This window comes from Thamnophis elegans, chromosome 11 (genome assembly GCF_009769535.1).
Source record: "Thamnophis elegans isolate rThaEle1 chromosome 11, rThaEle1.pri, whole genome shotgun sequence".
In the NCBI taxonomy this organism is placed as follows: Eukaryota; Metazoa; Chordata; class Lepidosauria; order Squamata; family Colubridae; genus Thamnophis; species Thamnophis elegans.
The window spans coordinates 56,167,729-56,186,093 of record NC_045551.1 but is presented as its reverse complement, the minus strand read 5'-3'; the positions used below and the strand labels follow the sequence as shown (position 1 = coordinate 56,186,093).

At 44.0% G+C, this 18,365-nt stretch overlaps 1 protein-coding gene across 1 annotated transcript in view; it reads left to right on the top strand.

The window, feature by feature from the left end:
* The window catches only part of LMO7 (LIM domain 7), a 97,367-nt gene extending 80,135 nt beyond the window's left edge, over nt 1–17,232 (top strand). Inside the window, 8 exon segments of the mRNA XM_032226500.1 lie at nt 2,405–3,576; nt 5,487–5,543; nt 7,363–7,409; nt 8,391–8,610; nt 10,012–10,308; nt 12,387–12,495; nt 14,825–14,927; nt 16,695–17,232. Of these exon segments, the coding sequence (XP_032082391.1) occupies nt 2,405–3,576; nt 5,487–5,543; nt 7,363–7,409; nt 8,391–8,610; nt 10,012–10,308; nt 12,387–12,495; nt 14,825–14,927; nt 16,695–16,717 (2,028 nt within the window). The 3' untranslated portion in view covers nt 16,718–17,232.
* Nucleotides 17,233–18,365: the final 1,133 nt, after the last annotated feature.

Below are 18,365 nucleotides of genomic sequence, written 5' to 3'. Positions count from 1 at the left end.
ATATGATAGCAGGGTTCCAATAGCTCAGGGTTTTCCACAAAGAAGAGAATGGGTCAACCTTTTATCTGAAATGGTATAGAGTTTACTGCCTGAGCAGGGGAGAGATTAGAAGGTTCCCTTCCAATTCTGTTATTGTGTTATGGCCTACAATCTTCACATGCATGTGTTACAAATAAAACACCCAAAATTTGCAAAGAAAACAATGGAGGGCACTCTCTAAAATTCCTGATGAATTTGATGTAATTACACACCAAATGTTACAGATCAAAAATGCAGTTAAACTTGGTTGGCAGAAAGACGGAACCCCAGGAAGGCCCAGCTGAAGAAAATGCTGGTTTGTTTCAGTGGTGGGTTGCAGGTTCAAGGTTCATTTTATTTATATGCCGCCCTATTCCCAGCGGGACTCAGGTCAGCGCACAAACCCAAGGGAGGGGAAGGGAAACACAAAGAACTACAACAAAAAGTACAAGGGAATTTAAAACAACCAACAGCCACACGATTCGAGAGGGGAAGGGAACTCATCGACCCCAGGCCTGCCGACACAGCCAGGTTTTAACGGCTTTTCGGAAGGCCTGGAGAGAGGTGAGGGTCCGAATCTCTGCGGGGAGCTCGTTCCAAAGGGCCGGAGCCACCACAGAGAAGGCCCTCCCCCGGGTAGTAGCCAGATGACATTGGCCGGTAGACGGAACCCGGAGGAGGCCTAATCTGTGTGATCTAATGGGTCTTTGGGAGGTAATTGGCAGCAGGCGGTCTCTCAAGTACCCAGGTCCAATACCATGAAGTACGCCCCAGTACGGGCATACTGGTGCCTGCCCGGAGCACCGGGTACCGTTCCGGTACGGTGCTCCAGAGGCTCCACCCGAGCTCCTTACCTGTATTTGAGCTCTTCGGCGCTTCCGCGCACGGAGTGCACGGCACCTGCGCGATGCTCTGCCGAGCAGCTGGAGCATCGCGGAGGTGTTGCAAGAGGTAAGGATGCATTCGTGCATTCATGTGGTGGACACCGGGTTCCATTGCACTGTACCAGTTGCACCGGGATCCGGAACCCACCACCGGTTTGTTTGTTTGTTTTGGATGCACAACCTTATTCATTTCAGATTGATTTGGCCAGATTCATCTTTGAAAGGTACAGGATTCACTTGGTTGTTTCTGGTTTCGACCAGATAGCCTAAAATAATATTAATCTAATCAAGGTTCAAGATGCTTTGGTCCTAACTTTCTCTTCTGTGGGTGAAGGTTTGTTCTCCGAGCTTGTGGGTGGGTTTCCAAATGTTTCATTAACAGGCTAGGTAGCATCTTCAGCGGAGTTTGGGGAATGTCAGTGTCAGTGTTCCATTTATTATGGTGTCAGGTCAAGTCGTGGGATGGGTCTGGTGATGGGTCATTAGTGAGAGTCTTGTGATGGTTCTTGTGATGGGGAAGTTACATCAGATGAGGGCCATTGGGAAATGAAGTGCTGATGGCGGGGGGGGGGGTTGCGTAAGTTGACTGAGGGTCAGTGCTGTCTCTGGTTGGCTGTGTGGATTTGGATTCTGAGTGGTGCTGGTTGTAGGTCAATATGTCCCTTGATCAGTGGTAGGATTCAAAAAAATGCTACTGGTTCTGTGGGCATGGCTTGGTGGGTGCGGCAGGGGAAGGATGCTGTAAAATCTCCATTCCTTGCCCACTCCAGGGGAAGGATACTGCAAAATCACCATTTCCTCCCCACTCCAGGGGAAGAATACTGTAAAATCTCCATTCCCTCCCCACTCCAGGGGAAGGATACTGTAAAATATCCATTCTCTCCCCACTCCAGGAGAAGGATACTGTAAAATCTCCATTCCCTGCCCACTCCAGGGGAAGGATACTGCAAAATCCCCACTTCCTCCCGATCAGCTGGGACTTCATAGGCAGAGAATAGATGGGGGTGTGGCCAGTCAGAGGTGGCATTTACCGATTCTCCAAACTACTCAAAATTTCTGCTACCGGTTCTCCAGAACTGGTCAGAACCTGCTAAATGCACCACCTCGGCCCTTGATGGAATTATTTGTAGAGTGCCACGCTTTGATGAATTTACAATCGTGGGTGGTAGTGTGGCCAATGGTTTTTGTGTTGCTCCAATCGAACTGGTGCCGTTTGGTGTCGGTGTGAATAGAGAGTAAGATTTTGGGATCATGGTGTTTGATTGCCAGCCAGTGTTGTGGATCCTGGTTTTTAATTCATGTGATGTTTGTGCCACATAGAACACTGACAATGGTATCCCCTAAACTCTTCTGAAGATGCTACCTAGCGTGGTAATGAAATGTTTGGAAACCAACCCACAAGCTCGGAGAATGAACACCCTCATCCTATAGCCGATCTACAGATATTCGGCACTATTTCTCTTCTGCGTTTTAACTTCTGCAAAACTTGTATTCTTTTCTAGGAACAGACTAACCTGACATCCCCTGCTATGACTGGGAGTTTACAGGAGGCCCCAACTTCTTTGTGGGAAAGAAATGGAAGTAACAGGACTGCTTATCTTAGTTCTGAAAGAAATTGGGAAGTGGAAAGCAAGCCGGAGAATCAGGTGAAAGATGGTGAGCTAGTGAGAAGCAGCTTACAACAACAAGGAGTGTTACAGGTGGAGCAAAAGAAAAAATTACAAGAAATAGAAAATGGGAAGGAATGGAATGGACAAGACACAGTGTACTATGCAAAGGAACCAAGTTATTCAGAAGAAGTACCTCAAAAACCACAGGAAGAACCTGTCAAGGAATCAAGGCATTGGGAAGAAACATCTCAAAATCTTCTGATGGACCCAGTTAAAGAACAAGAACATGGTGAAGAAATATCTCAGAATCTGCTTTTTGAACCCATCAAAGAACAAGGGTATCAGGAAGAGACATCTCAAAAGTTAGTGCTGGAACAACTCAAGGAACCAAAGTTTTGGGAAGAAATATCATACAAAACCCACGTAGAAACAATCAAGGATTTAAGATACCAGGAAGAAACATCTCCAAACCTGCTGATGGACCCTATCAAGGAACCAAGGCATCAGGAAGAAGCATCTCGGGACCTGCTGATGGAACCTATCAAAGAACCAAGGTATTGGGAAGAAGCATCTAAGGACCTGCTGATGGAACCTATCAAGGAACCAAGGTATCGAGAAGAAGCATCTCGGGACCTTCTGATGGAACCTATCAAGGAACCAAGATATTGGGAAGAAGCATCTAAGGACCTGTTGATGGAACCTATCAAGGAACCAAGGTATCAGAAAGAAGCATCTCAGGACCTTCTGATAGAACCAATCAAGGAACCAAGGTATCATGATGAAGCATCTCAAAAGCTGTTAATAGAACCTATCAAGGAACCAAGGTATCGGGAAGAAGCATCTCGGGACCTTCTGATGGAACCAATCAAGGAACCAAGGTATTGGGAAGAAACATCTAAGGACCTGCTGATGGAACCAATCAAGGAACCAAGATACCAGGAAGAAGCAACTCAAAAGCTGTTAGTGGAACCTATCAAGGAACCAAGATACCGTGAAGAAGCATCTCAAAAGCTGCTGGTGGAACCAGTCAAGGAGGTTTCCATGCAAAGATTTCAGTATCAAAGGTCTGTATTATTCTATTCTACAATCTTAGATTTAAGGTTTAAGAAAGAAATTGTGGCAATTCCATAAAAGCTGGATTATTAATACATGATGTGACGCAAAACCATAGTACTTTATGGACTAGAGTCCAGAATGGACTTGTGCCATCTTCTCTTAGCTTCCAGACAGTAAATAGATGTGATTTCCCCCACTAGTTCCCAGTATTTCTGGATGGAGGCTTGTCCCAGTGTGCAGTGAGAGTCTTCCTTACTGCCCTCTCCACTTAGTAAAACTGAGGAAAGGGCTTGTCAGGGTGCCCCACTAGATTACCTCCACTAGACCGATTAGATCCCACAGATTAGGCCTCCTCCGAATTCCATCTGCCGGCCAGTGTCGACTGGCGACTACCCGGAGGAGAGCCTTCTCTGTGGCTGCTCCGACCCTCTGGAACGAACTCCCCGTGGAGATTCGAACCCTCACCACCCTCCAGGCCTTCCGCAAAGCCCTTAAAACCTGGCTGTTCCGACAGGCCTGGGGCTAAAGAGCTATTGCCCCCATCTCGAATGGTATGACTGTTGTGTGTTTTAAATTATGCATTGTTATGCTTTGTTTTTTTAATTTTTTTGTCTGTATCCCCCTTCCCTGGTTTGAGTTGTGAGCCGCCCTGAGTCCACTTCGGGGGAAAAGGGCGGCATATAAATATAATAAACTGAACTGAACTGCCCACTTCCAGGAAGTATTCCTTCCTCAGATTCCTTAAGATTGAATTCTCACTGCCCCTAAAACCATAGTGTGATGAGAAATGGGTTGCTATGGGCCCCTTTTCTTCACAGGCTCCTAAACTTAGGTATCTTTGGTGCTGCTTTGGAAACATTTTATTCCTTGATGCCTATATAATTTTGATGCTGCTTTATTATCTCATTCAAAAGCCCACACATCAATCATGTTCAGTGATTGCTTTTAGATTATCTCAACACATTCTACAAGTCACAATCTTACTACTAAAGGGAGCTTGCCAGGGAAACACTAGTTGCCAAGCTTTAGCAGCTATGTAGGCCTGAGGCCTGATGGTAAAAATTGACATGGGAAGTTCAAGTTAACTATTTGCTAGATTGTAGTGTACACCAGTGTTTCTCAACCTTAGCAACTTGAAGATATCTGGACTTCAACTTCCAGAATTCCCCAGCCAGCGAATGCTGGCTGGGGAATTCTGGGAGTTGAAGTCCGGATATCTTCAAGTTGCCAAGGTTGAGAAACACTGGTGTACAGATCTGTATTTCTAATTCAGATGCTTGTCAAAGTTTAATTACGAGCTCCCCGTGGAGATTCGTATTCTCACCACCGTCCAGGCCTTCCGCATAGCCCTTAAGACCTGGCTAGCCCGTCAGGCCTGGGGCCAAAGATAGCCGCCCCTCCCGAATGATGAATGAATGTTGCTCATTATTTTTACTTATGTGTGTCTACGTCATTGTTTGTATTCCCCCTTTCCTGATTTTATGTGAGCCGCCCTGAAGGGCGGCCTATAAATGTTAATAAATATCTAAATATCTAAAATTATGGAATTTGTGATCCAGAGGACTGTATACATTTTTAGTGAGATAATCAAACATGAGGGCCACTCCTAGCCTGGGCAATATTTGTCCTCTGGTGATTGCACAGAGAATGAATCACATCAGACAAGGAATGTCAACTGGAAGGAACCAGGAGACGCATCTTCTTTGTCATGGTCCCTGTCCTTAGAAGATTCTCTCTTCCTCAAGACTCTTGTATGTGAAGGGCCCAATTTCCTGGCTATCTATGGTTATGATTTTATAATTGTTCACAACCCAGTTATTGGTTTGAGATGGGCAGCCATAAAAGATAAATGGATGGATGGAAGGAAGCTCTTGGACTTTATCCCAGCTAACTCTTGTTTGTGGTCTCTTTATTCCAGACATTATGAATCACCAAGAGTCTCCAATGAGCAAGGAAATCACTTCAATGTCGACAGGTAAGAAACAGTGAGTTTTTACTAACAGTATTGTTTGGGATTTCAAAAGGAAATAGTGCTTCCTGGTCTTTCATTTCTGGAAAGTGAATCACTTTTGAGTGATTCCATTCTTTTTTTTATTATTTTAAATAGATTTTTATTTCTCATATATACATTCACAATTATGATCTCATAACATACAAATAATAATATGTATTTGTAACAATTTTTCTCCCCTACAATTGACAATATAATTGAAATTACTTTCTTACCATCCCATAAACCCATCTTATTTTACAACAATCCTACTTTTTCTTCCTTCCCTCCTTCCTTCCCTCCTTTCTTCTCTCCTTCTCTCCTTCCTTCCTTCCCTCCTTCCTTCCCTCCCTCCTTCCCCCTTCCCTCCCACCTTTCTTCTCTCCTTCTCTCCTTCCCACCTTCCTTCCCTCCTTTCTTCTCTCCTTCCTTTCCTCCTTCCTTCGCTCCTTCCTTCCCCACTTTCTTCTCTCCTTCATTCCCTCCTTCCATTCTTTTTTTAGTTACACCGTTTCCTAAATATGTGCTTTCATGCTGGATTCATGGTTTGGTCCAGGGGAGGAACACACCAGGACAAGCTAGTGCTGTCCAATCTCTTAGAACTTCCATCAGTGTCATCTAGCATGGGCATCAGTATTACAGATATGGAGTCCCCCATGTTTGGAAGCTGATGGAATGGCTTCCTTTGCTTTAATCTCTGGGCCATTGATCTCAAGGTTCTGCTCTTCAGGCTGGGATCTCCTGCCCAGGGGTGGGATTCAAACATTTTAGCAACTGGTTCTGTGCTGATTGCTGGGTAGGCATGGCCATGGGGGCATGGCCTACTCGGCCTTCTGCACAGTTTTCACACACACACACACCCCAAGGCTCTGGTTTTCTTTGAGCCTCCGGAAGGGCAAAAATGGCCTCCCTTGGTATCCGGAGGCCCATCGGAGGCCGGAAACAGGCCCATTTCTGGACTTCTGGAACTTCCAGGAGGCCCATTTTTCGCCCTCCCAGAATCTCCGTGCGGGCCCTGCATTTACCTGGCACAACAGGCTGCATGGAGACTTCTGAGAGGGAAGAGGGGGTGGGGGGGTGGGCAGGGCCAGCCAGTCCTTCCAACTACCAGTTCGGTGAACCAGATATAAAATTAGCATCTGGTTCACCCAAACCAGGGTGAAGCAACTGAATTCCACCCCTGCTCCTGCCACCAGGTATGGATGAACTCCTCTCATCGCTGGATGGGGAGGAGGAATCTGGAATGAACCCATCAAGGATCTCTGCAGCCACTTCAGTGCTGACCTCTACTACATTAGAGTGAGGTGCAGCTTAGATTTGCGTGCTTCGTTTGCAGACACTGAAGATGCAGAGATACCATTTAATAAAAGCCAGCCCTGGACGTTTCCGCAGAGAAAATGCCATTCTGGTTTTGTGCCTTAGGATGAATTTTCCTCCTAGAAAATATATATATACTCAACATCTGCAACGGATTGCAAGAAACTGTTGGCAGCCTATATGTAAAAAGCCCAGACCAAAATCTTGAGATTCTTGGAATAGGCAAAACCACATGTTAATTCTATTCTTGGAATCTCTTGAGTAATACTAGAGTTATATCTTGAAAATTCCTATGAGAAGTCATATTTTCTGCCGTGAAGTTATTACTTTCCATTTTTCTGGGGCTTCCTTGGTACCTTTAGAAATAATCCTTGAATCATCAAAGTTTTTCAGCACCCTTTGTGTGTCCAGAGAGGGTTATGTCTGTTTCAAATGGTATCCTATGAAGAACCTGTATAATATAATTTCTCCATTTTCCTCCCCCCAGAAATAAATCCAGATCAACTACTGATTTAGACAATCCTCAGACCAGTGGTAAGTGCTCTCATGGAAAGAGGGGGGGGAAATAGGCAGAGAGCCAGAAACCTGTAAAAATAGGAAGTCCTCGAGTTACAACAGCCCATTTAGTGACCATTCAAAGTTTCAACAGCACTGTAAAAAGTTGTGACTATTTTCCACACTTGCAACTATAGCAATAGAAATAGCAGTTAGACTTATATACCGCTTCATAGGGCTTTCAGCCCTCTCTAAGCGGTTTACAGAGTCAGCATATTGCCCCCAACAACAATCCGGGTCCTCATTTTACACACCTCGGAAGGATGGAAGGATGAGTCAACCCTGAGCCGGTGAGATTTGAACAGCCGAACTGCAGAACTGCAGTCAGCTGAAGTAGCCTGCAGTGCTGCATTTAACCACTGCGCCACCTTGTAGCATACCCATGGTCATGTGATCAAAATTTGGGTGCTTGGCAATTGGTTCATATTTATAATGGTTGCAGTGTCCTGGGGTCACCTGATTGCCTTTTGTGACCTTTTGACAAGTAAATTCAACGGTGAAGCCAAATTCACTTAATAACTGTGCTACTAATGGCAATAGCACTTAAACTTATATACTGCTTTGCAGTGCTTTACAGCCCCCTCTAAGCAGTTTACAGAGTCAACATGTTGCCCAACAATCTGGGTCCTCATTTTGCCCACCTTGGAAGGATGGAAGGCTGAGTCAACCTAGAGATTTGAACTGCCAAATTGCAAGCAGTCAGCAGAAGTAGCCTGCAATGCTGCACTCTAACCACTGCGCCACCGCGGCTCACTAACGTAACAGCTGCAATGATTCACTTAACAACTGTGGCAAGAAAGGTGTTCAGCTGGGGCCATAATATGTGGTTTTGTCTTTGTTTTTAGTTCACATTTTATTAAGGTTGTTGTCTTGCTTTGCTTTGTCAATGTTAAACCTTTTTTTTCTTTTGGATTTTGTATTTTCATCTTTGGAACAAAAATTTTAAAAAAATCAAATTAGGGCTGAAGAAGAAGTTCTCTGAGCAATCTTGGAACACCACCAACTCGCTGAAAAGATCTCAGAAGGAACAGGGCTTGTCAGCTGCTGAGTTGGAAAGGCAGCAGATTCTTCAGGAAATGAAGAAAAGGACCTCTCTGCACACGGACAGCAGCTGGATCCGGCAACGCAACGCCAGCGTTCACAAAGAGCCCTTCAGTCTGACCGGCACTAGAATGAGGAGGTAATGGTGCTGGTTGTCACCTTTAAAGCCCTTCATGGCTTGGGACCACGTTATCTGAGGAACCGTCTCTTGCTGGTCACATCAGCCCAACCCACCAGAGCAGGGAGGCAAGGAATGTTACGGGTCCCATCAGCTAGAGAGATACATCTGGTGGGACCCAGGAGAAGGGCCTTTTCTGTGATGGCTCCCTCTCTCTCTCTGGAACATCCTCCTCCCAGAGATTAGAATGGCCTGGGAAACCCAGAGTGGGATGGAGCCCATTAAATGGCTCGTATGCAGTGGTGGGTTCCTAATCGGCTTACTATCATTTTGCTGAGAGGATGTTTTGCGCGCGCCCATGCTGTGCATTGCTGTGCATGGACAGTTGATTGAAAACTGTCCTGCGCATGCGCAGAAGCATGCCAGCGATGGCAGAAGAGACCGGGGAACCAATTTGGGGGCATGGCAGGCTTGGGTCACTCCCAGTTCCAGCGACCCAGACCGCCATACCACTACCTGTTTGACCGAACCGACCCGAATTGGTAGGAACCTACCACTGCTCATATGATGTCTTGCCATTTTGCTTCTCATCCAAGAAGCTTCTTCAGTTCTGATTGAAAAGTGGGGAACGGAAGGATTTATATTCCTCGCAGACTTAGGCTTAGGCATAGACGTAGAATAACTTTATTGTCACTTTAAATCTATGCTAATCGGCATACTTTAAAATGAAATTTCGTTGCATACAGCTCTCAAAGGGTCCCCCCTTCCAATATACACCAGATAAACGTGACTAAATAAATAAATAAATGTTCATATAGCCACATATATTGTGTGACACAGAGAAACAACACAGTCTAGTTCGAATGTATACATGTGCATGACGAGAAAAACAAATCTTGCTAGTTTACCAAACAGACAGCCTAAGGGACAAAGCTGTTATAGAATCGGGTATTCCTGCTGGAAATACTTCAAAACCTTCTCCCAGAGGGGAGCAACAGAAACATCATAAAATGGATGTGTGGGACCTCTAACAATGCTTTGAGTTCTAAGCACACAGCTCTTATAATCAGTAACCTGAATAATGGGAAGCGAGCTTCCTATAATCATCTCGGCTGCCCTTACCACTCTCTGTATGGACTTTCTATCGGAGGCACTGCTGCCATTAAACCAAACAGTGATGCAGTTTGTTAAAACGCTCTCAGTTGTGCCTCTGTAAAAAGTGGCCAGAACAGAAGGAGCTGGTCATTTGCATTCTTTTTAGAGAGTCGTTGAGGCCACCTGGAGGTTTGTCTGTGTCCTCTGGGACAATCATGACCTGGATGACTGAGACACCCCCTAGACCTCACCAAAATTATTCTCCAGTTATAGTAGTATCTTTTGTGTAGAATGATCAACTATAGCCACTATACATTTTTCTTCCAGAGGTGAGAGCTTAGATAATCTTGACTCTTCAAGAACAAACTCCTGGAGACCTCATTCCTGGATGAACCAGTCTGCATCTTCCACATCTTTGTCGAGCAGCCAAGAGTTTGGCCAGCATATTCCTCCAGTGGTGTCCACCTCCAATCGGGCCTACATGCGCACCCCATCTTCCAGTCTTCCCTCTCCTTCCTCTGCATCTATGACAACATCTTCCTTGCCCCATATCCCCCCATCACCTTCTGTTCCTCAAGCTCCGTCGCCAACCTCTTCTCAGTCTGGGACGCAACAGCGCAACAGGTATAAGAAGCATCTACTGAATTCTTTTTGTTTCTCCCTCATTTTGGGGGGGATGAGGGCGGGGAGAAACAACCTGGCAACCCTCGATATCATCTGTGAGTTCCTCACAATGATAATTAATGGGTATGTTATACTACAAAAAAAAATATACAGGCAGACCTTGCCTTACGACCACAAGAGAGTCCAAAATTCCTGTTGCTACCCTGTTTTCCCAAAAATAAGACCTCCCCGGATAATAAGCCAAATTGGGCTTTTGAGCGCATGCGCTAAAATAATCTCTCCTCCAAAAATATTACAACACAGCAGCAGCCATGAGGTAACCATGCTTGCCACCTCAAAAATAAGAAGACCTCCCCAAAAATAAGACCCTGTCTTATTTTGGGGGAAATACGGTAAGGTTGAGAGTTAAGTGAGCTTTGCCCTATTTTATAACCTTTCAGTTGTTAAGTGGATCACTGCAGTGGCACAGTTGTTAAGTGAATCTGGCTACCCCACTGACCTTGCTTGTCAGAAGGTTGCAAAAATTAATCACAGGATCCTGGGTCACTGCAACCGTCATAAATATGAGTCAGTTGCCAAATGTCTGAATTTTGATCAAGTAACCAAAGAGAAACTTCAGTGGTTATAAGTGTGAAAAATGATCGTGTCATTTTTTTCAGTGCCGTTATAACCTCAAACAGTCACTAAATGAATGGTTGTAAGTCAAGGACTGCCTGTATGTCTTTTTCTAAAGCAGATCATCCGTCCTCTTGGTGCACCGTCCACTGTTCTGAAATTACTGTGATTCTGGCATTTAATACTACTAGAGATGGTTGATTTATTGGTTTTAGGGAGATTTATAAACATCATACCTTCATTTGAAACAATTGTATGTTTTTCCCTGCTTTAGTCACTCTGCTTCTGTTAACAGGAGAATAAGCATCATTTTTTTCAGCAAGTATCTAATTACGGTGATTGAAAACATATAGTGAGTGCCAACAGAACACCTCTGCATCTGTTTTGCTGTTCCTTTTTTCAACGTTGCTGAACCCTTTTGTTTTCAATCATTTGTGTTAGAAATTCTATGTAAAAAACATACCATGGATAAAATGAAGAGTACAGTCACCATGTTCTTTACTGCTTAACTGTTTTAACTCTGACCAGGAATCTCTACTTAGAACAAAAGACCATAGAGTATATACCATTCATCCAAACCTGTAAACACTGCCATCTACTGGCTGAATGCTACTCTAGTTGTTGTATAGAAAAACATTCCAACAATTTGATTGTATCATTTTCTGCAAATAAGAATTTACAAGAGTGCTCAAAGTTACTTGATTATTCCTTTCATGACGGATGTTGTTTTATATACTTCATTGGCCTTCTTTGAACCCGAGACCCCTGCCTGAAAGCCTAAAAGAGGAGAAAGACTCCCTAGCCCAGAAACATCTCTTTACCAGATTAGGCAACTAGCTGAGCTGGGTCTTCAGTCCCATTCACCACCTTTTATATCGCCTAACTTCAAAGGCATTTCTGTTGGGCACCATGTTGCCTAAATAAGAAGCAGATGCTACAGTTTGAAAACTTTCTACAAGTTCAAACCTATGGGCTGTTTCTTACATTTAGCCATGCATAGTTACAGTTATTGTATTTTTCGGAATATAAGACGCACCTTTTTCCCTCAAAAAAGAGGCTGAAAATCTGGTTGCGTCTTATGCACTGAATACAGCATTTTTTGCCTCCTGAAACCCCGCCCCCTTCACCAAAATGGTCTGCAGAGTGCAAAAACTTTTTTAAAAAATTTGCCTCTTCAAAATCTTCGTGCGTCTTATACTCCGGTGCGTCTTATACTTTGAAAAAATACAGTACATGATTTAGGCTAACTCTTGAGTTGCATAATAGCTATATTTCATTTAAAGCTTGGGGGTGGTAACGCTTTCTGGTGATTTTATTTCCATCTGAAAGAAGAATATTTCTGCTTTTCTCCTTGCAGTCCTGGGGTTTTGATTCACTGCTCCTTCTGCGGCCCTGCCTTTTCCTTGTTCGGTGGGTGGTATTCTGCCATCTGCTTCTCAACCCCATTCTTGTTCTATATTTAGGTCGGTGAGTGGAAAGCGAATGTGTTCCAGCTGCAGAAACACTCTGGGCAAAGGAGCGGCTATGATCATCGAATCTCTTGGCCTTTGCTATCACTTACATTGTTTTAAGGTGAGAGGGGCAACCGGTGAGAGGCAGGGGCACGTCCTGCCCGTTTGAATGGCAGCCGATAACCCACCCACCCCATCCTAGCTTTGCTAGCCTCCTTTATGTGACTGTGCAAGATCCAAAACAACAAAATCCGTCTGCTAATGGGGAACCTTCCACGATCAACTGTTGCTGGACTCTTTGATGTGCCATAAAATGTTTAGTGCTCTTTTTTTTGGGGGGGGGGGGACAAACAAGGCTGAAGCTTCTCCGATGGAGAATGCATTAAGATAAGGCAGAACAGGTAACAAGGGTTTTCCCTCTTATGTCTCAGGCTTCCTTCCGTATTCACTTCCTTGCACACACTGATCATTTCATTTTCATTTTACTTTATTTGTATGCCGCCCTTTTCCCTGAAAGGGACTCAGGGCGGCTCACAACTCAAGGGAGGGGAAAACAGACAAAGTTACAAAACATAAAGACCATACACAGTTAAAAAAAGCACAACAATCATACCATTCGAAGTGGGGCTGCAAGTCTTTAGCCCCAGGCCTGTCGGAACAGCCAGGTTTTAAGGGCTATGCGGAAGGCCTGGAGGGTGGTGAGGGTACGAATCTCCACGGGGAGTTCGTTCCAGAGGGTTGGAGCAGCCACAGAGAAGGCCCTCCTCTGGGTAGTTGCCAGTCGACACTGGCCGGCTGATGGAATTCGGAGGAGGCCTAATCTGTGGGAGTGCCATCACAGCAGGAAAAGGACACCGCTGCCCCTGCATAAAAGAAACCAACTTTTGCACAGATCTCATGTCTTCTGCCTGTGCTTAGATATAAATGCATACCCAAAATACTGAATTGCTCATATGCATCGCAAGCCATCCCGAATGGCCTTTGCAAGACGTTTTAAAGCCATTAAATGTATGCAGGCAGTCCTCCTCTTATAACCAGTTGCTCAGTGGCTGAAGTGGCGATGGACCTCCCAGGGCCACCGATGAAGCCAAATTCAAAGTTCTGGCGATCACGTGATCACATTCCGTGCACTCACCTGCCAGCCAGCATTTAGGGCTATTTGCAGCCTTCCACCATCATGGGAACTGCGATTTTAAATTTTTAGCCAATAAAAGCCATTTACTTCTGCTAAGTGGCAAAAAACAAAAACCATCCAATTAAGGCATAAGTATATCATTTTTCATTTCCAAATTTTTTTTTCCCCTAGCCACCGATAAAACAAATCCCATATCTTATAAAATTGTTCATCCTCTTGCTCTCTAATTTCAAATGTCAATTTACTCATTTCAGCACAGTCCATTATTTTTCGGATAACTTCTTCCTGTTTTGGTATTGTTTCGTTTTTCCAGTTTTTTGCAAATACAATTCTGGCTGCTGTTAACACATTTACAATCAAATATTTTAAGTCTTTGTTGTAGGTTTCTGGTATGATCCCCAATAAAAAGGATATAGAGTGGAGTGGAGTGGAGTGGAATAGAATAGAATAGAATAGAAATTAGAACAGAACAGAGCTCGAAGGGACTTTGGAGGTCTTCTAGTCCAGCCCCCTGCTCAAGCTTATGCCATTTCAGACAAGTAACTGTCTAATCTCTTCTTTAAAAACTGAAGTGATGGAGGACCCACAGTTACGAAGGCCAGCTGTTCCACTGGTTAATTGTCCTCACTGTTAGGAAGTTTCTCCTTAATTCCAGGTTGCTTCTTTCCTTGATTAGTTTCCATCCATTGTTTCTTCCCTTCCCTTCTGCTGCTTTGGAGAATAATTTGAGCCCCTCTTTCTCTGTGGCAGCTCCTCAAATACTGGACCACTGCTATCATGTCACCTCTAATTCTTCTCTTCTTTAATCTAGCCAGACTAGACTATTAAATGCAATCCCATTTTACCTGCATAAAGTAATGTTTTTTAGCATTGAGTTCAGGCCAACCCAACTGCCGGGGATATTTGGTCACGGTTGTCCTCTCGCTGTTCTTTGATGCATTTGAAACAGGCACATTTATGATGAAGCGAAATGCAGCCGGAACTCATTTAAGAAAACTCAATTTAGCTGAACTCCAACGCAAAAGAATCTGCATGGGAGTGTTCAAAAGAAACAGCTTTGTGCCAAAAAAACGTTGCTTTCTCCATGTGCCATACGTTCAATTCTGTTTCAGAAAGCAAGAGGCGACTCTCTACGGATCTCCCTGTCTGTGTAGCTTTTAAGTCTGGTTTATTTCTCCCCTCGCGCCACGATTCCTTCGCGTAGCAACAAGGATACCCACCCGCCCTCTTCCTCTTGCTCTCAAAATCCCTGGCTGACAACTCGCCTTCCAATCCTCACTGCGACCGGGTCTAACTGTCCGATTTCTCTGCACAGTGCGTTGCTTGCAAGGGGGACCTGGGTGGATCACAGGCTGGAGCAGAAGTCCGTATACGGAACAACCAACTCTTCTGCAACAGCTGCTATCTCAGATTTAAAAGTAAGATGCTCTTTCTCTAACCAGTTACAATTATAAGCCCCCTGATCCCGAAAGGTTTTTAAGGTTTTTTTTTTCCAGAAATTAGATGCTTTGGTTGGTTAGACAGTTAGCTATCGAAGTTGGATGAGCTGGTCTACTCTGAAGCAAGGCGTTATTTTTCCATTAAGAATCGTGGTGGCGCAGTGGTCAGAGTGCAGTATTGCAGGCTAACTCTGCTCATATTGACAGTTCGATCCTGACCAGCTCATGGTTGACTCAACCTTCCATCCTTCTGAGGTTGGTAAAATGAGAAGTCAGGTTGTTGGGGGGACCAACGTGCTGACATTTGTTGACTATGTTTTTTTTAAAAAAATTGGTTTTTCAAAATATAAAATGCAAAGAAAAATATAAAAGGAGTGGAAAACTAAGAAAAGGGAGGGAAAAGAAAAGAAACATAGTGTAAAGGGAGAAAAGGAAAGAAAAAGGCACCAACTGCCGACTTTTTTTGGCACAGTAGAAGAGAACAACGTTACAACCGCAACTTTATCCTTTTACACAACAATATTTCGAAACATTAAGCCAATTTAGTTAACAAAAACAAAATCAAAATTCCTTCTTTCTTTCATTGCAAGCACAAAATTCGGAAGCAATTTCAGAATAGAAACAAGGTTAGAGGTATTCCCTTCTTTGGATAAAAGAACGGGGTGGTGACATTTGTAAGTTGCTTGGAGTATGCTGTAAAGAACTATGAAGCGGTACACAAGTCTAAGTGCTATTATAATTTAGAAAGGCGTGTCATATAAACGGTGCAATAAAATAATGGTATGTAGCAGAAAGCTGAATTTCATAACTTTAAAGGCACTACAGCTTAGATCCAAGAGCCAATTGTGCACCAACTAGGAAATCGGAGGAAATGGCCTTTAAAGTCCCTCTGATTGGAGGGGGGGGGGGGAGAAATAACATGCCTTTTTAATTGTTTACATTTCATTTGATGTACAACAAAACAAAAACTATAAAATAGCCTGTTTTGTGTTAAGTGAGGACTAAGTCATAGGATGTATGTGGGGAAACTCTTATTTAAAAGGCATCGCCCGGGTATTTATTTATGGGGAGCGGGGGGGAATGTCTGGACCAAACATAATTTCTAATGTTGGATTTTCCCCCTTACCAGAGGGTGTCCCCTTGTGGAGTACTGTGAAGCCATTACCATGGCAACTCCACTCCGCTCTACAGTAGAAGCCATTTTAAGGCGGTACAGTAGAAGCCATTTCATGGCACAATAGGCTGTATCTTAACAGAACACACAGCCTGAGAGGTGTTAGGGGTGTCTTACACACACAGAGTATTTTTTTCAAGAAAGTAAGTCATCTGTGTACCAAGTTTGGTTGAAATTGCTCAAGGCGTTCCAGAGTTAAGCTGGAACATATGTGCATGCACACACATACAGAGAGAGAGAGAGAGAGAGAGAGAGAGAGAGAGAGAGAGAGAGAGAGAGAGAGAGAGAGAGAGAGAGAGAGAGAGAGAGAGAGAGAGAATGTGTGTGTGTGTGTATGTGTGTATGTATATAGATAGATAGATAGATAGATAGATAGATAGATAGATAGATAGATAGATAGATAGATAGATAGATAGATATAGAGAGAGATAGATAGATAGATAGATAGATAGATAGATAGATAGATAGATAGATAGATAGATAGTTAGATAGATAGATAGAGATAGAGATATTGTTACTTTAAGCTTTCTAAATCTGAATTTAATTTGTATTTTTTTTCTTTCTGATGATAGCTGGACACACAACCGCCATGTGATCCAAATATATGAAGAGGAAGCCTCTGCAACAGACAGAGAAGGAAACGGCTGCTTCAAATCTAAAAATATTCGGAGTGGGGTGTGTTTTGTAGGACCAGGAGTTTGCCTGTCTAGATCATGTAGAAGATGCACTAAACTGCATCCTTCGTTTAAAAAAAAAAGCCCCTATTTTGAAGTATTTATGAGAAAGCCATCACATTCTAGAGAGCTGCGCAGAACTTTGTGAGAATTACATTTGAAGACACGCAGAGGTGGTTGCAGTCTTTATCTCAAGTTAAGCTACGCTTAAGTAATATTTCCCTTTCGAAACTGTCCACTTCACTTTATTCAATATCCCTTTGTGCTTTAATGGTGAAATCCAGCTGGGGAAATTTGTGAAAGATTCTTTATCGTCCCGTGTTTGAAAAATGTAACTCTCCGTGCACCTCATAAACAGGTTAATATAACTGAAGAATTTTTTTTCCTTCTGTTTTCTTTTGTATTTGTAAATAAAGTTGCTGATGCTGCACTTAGACCCATTGGTCAAATGCCTTTGTTATGCCTCAAAAAAATTGTGCAGGAAGAAGTTGTAACTTGAGCGGTATTTCCAAGCTAACATCCCAAAGGCATGGGTCACGCATTCCTTCAAGGTGGCAAAACTTTAAATTCTAGATTTAAAAGGTACATAGAAAATAAACTTAACGGGAGTTAAGTAAGAAGTCTGACAAACTTCTGCATCTGTCTAAAACAGGGCTGTCAATTCAAGGCCCGCGGGCCGGATGCGGCCCACTGTGCTTAGATCTGGCCCCCGGGCCACCCTGGAAACAGCCAAGGGGTGGCTTGTGGTGCCTCTTCCAGCAAAAACGGAGCTCAGGAGGGCCTCGTGCAGCCCTCCTGAGCTCTGTTTTCACTGGCAGAGCATTGCAGGAGGCCATCACAACCAGAAATGAAACTTGGGAGCCAGTTTTCGCTGGCAGGGTGCTCCGGTTGCCACAGGTACCCCCCGCATGTGACATCAAGCTGGCCACACCCACCATGGCCATGCACCTCTGGCCCTTCCAAGGCAAACACAACCTTGATGTCGTCCTCAATAAAATCGAGTTTGACACCCCTGGTGTACAACATTCAAAATAAAAACCAAACACTGAGAAATGAAATGCCTTCTACCCTATTCTACCCTACCCTAAGAGCCGAGGTGGCGCAGTGGTTAAATGCAGCACTGCTGGCTACTTCAGCTGACTGCAGTTCTGCAGTTCAGCTGTTCAAATCTCACTGGCTCAGGGTTGACTCAGCCTTCCATCCTTCCGAGGTGGGTAAAATGAGGACCCGGATTGTTGTTGGGGGCAATATGCTGACTCTGTAAACCGCTTAGAGAGGGCTGAAAGCCCTATGAAGCGGTATATAAGTCTAATCGCTATTGCTATTTCCCTGAAAATAAGACCTCCCTGGATAATAAGGCCAATTGGGCTTTTAAGCTCATGCGCTAAAATAAACCCTCCCCCCAAAATAAGCCCTCCCCAAAAATATTGCAACACAGCAGCAGCCATGAGGTGACCACACTCGCCACCACCTGCCCCTCAAAAATAATAAGACCTCGAAAATAAGGCCAAGCACTGTCTTATTTTTGGGGAAACGCAGTATTAGTTGGCCGAAGATGAAGTAGCCTTC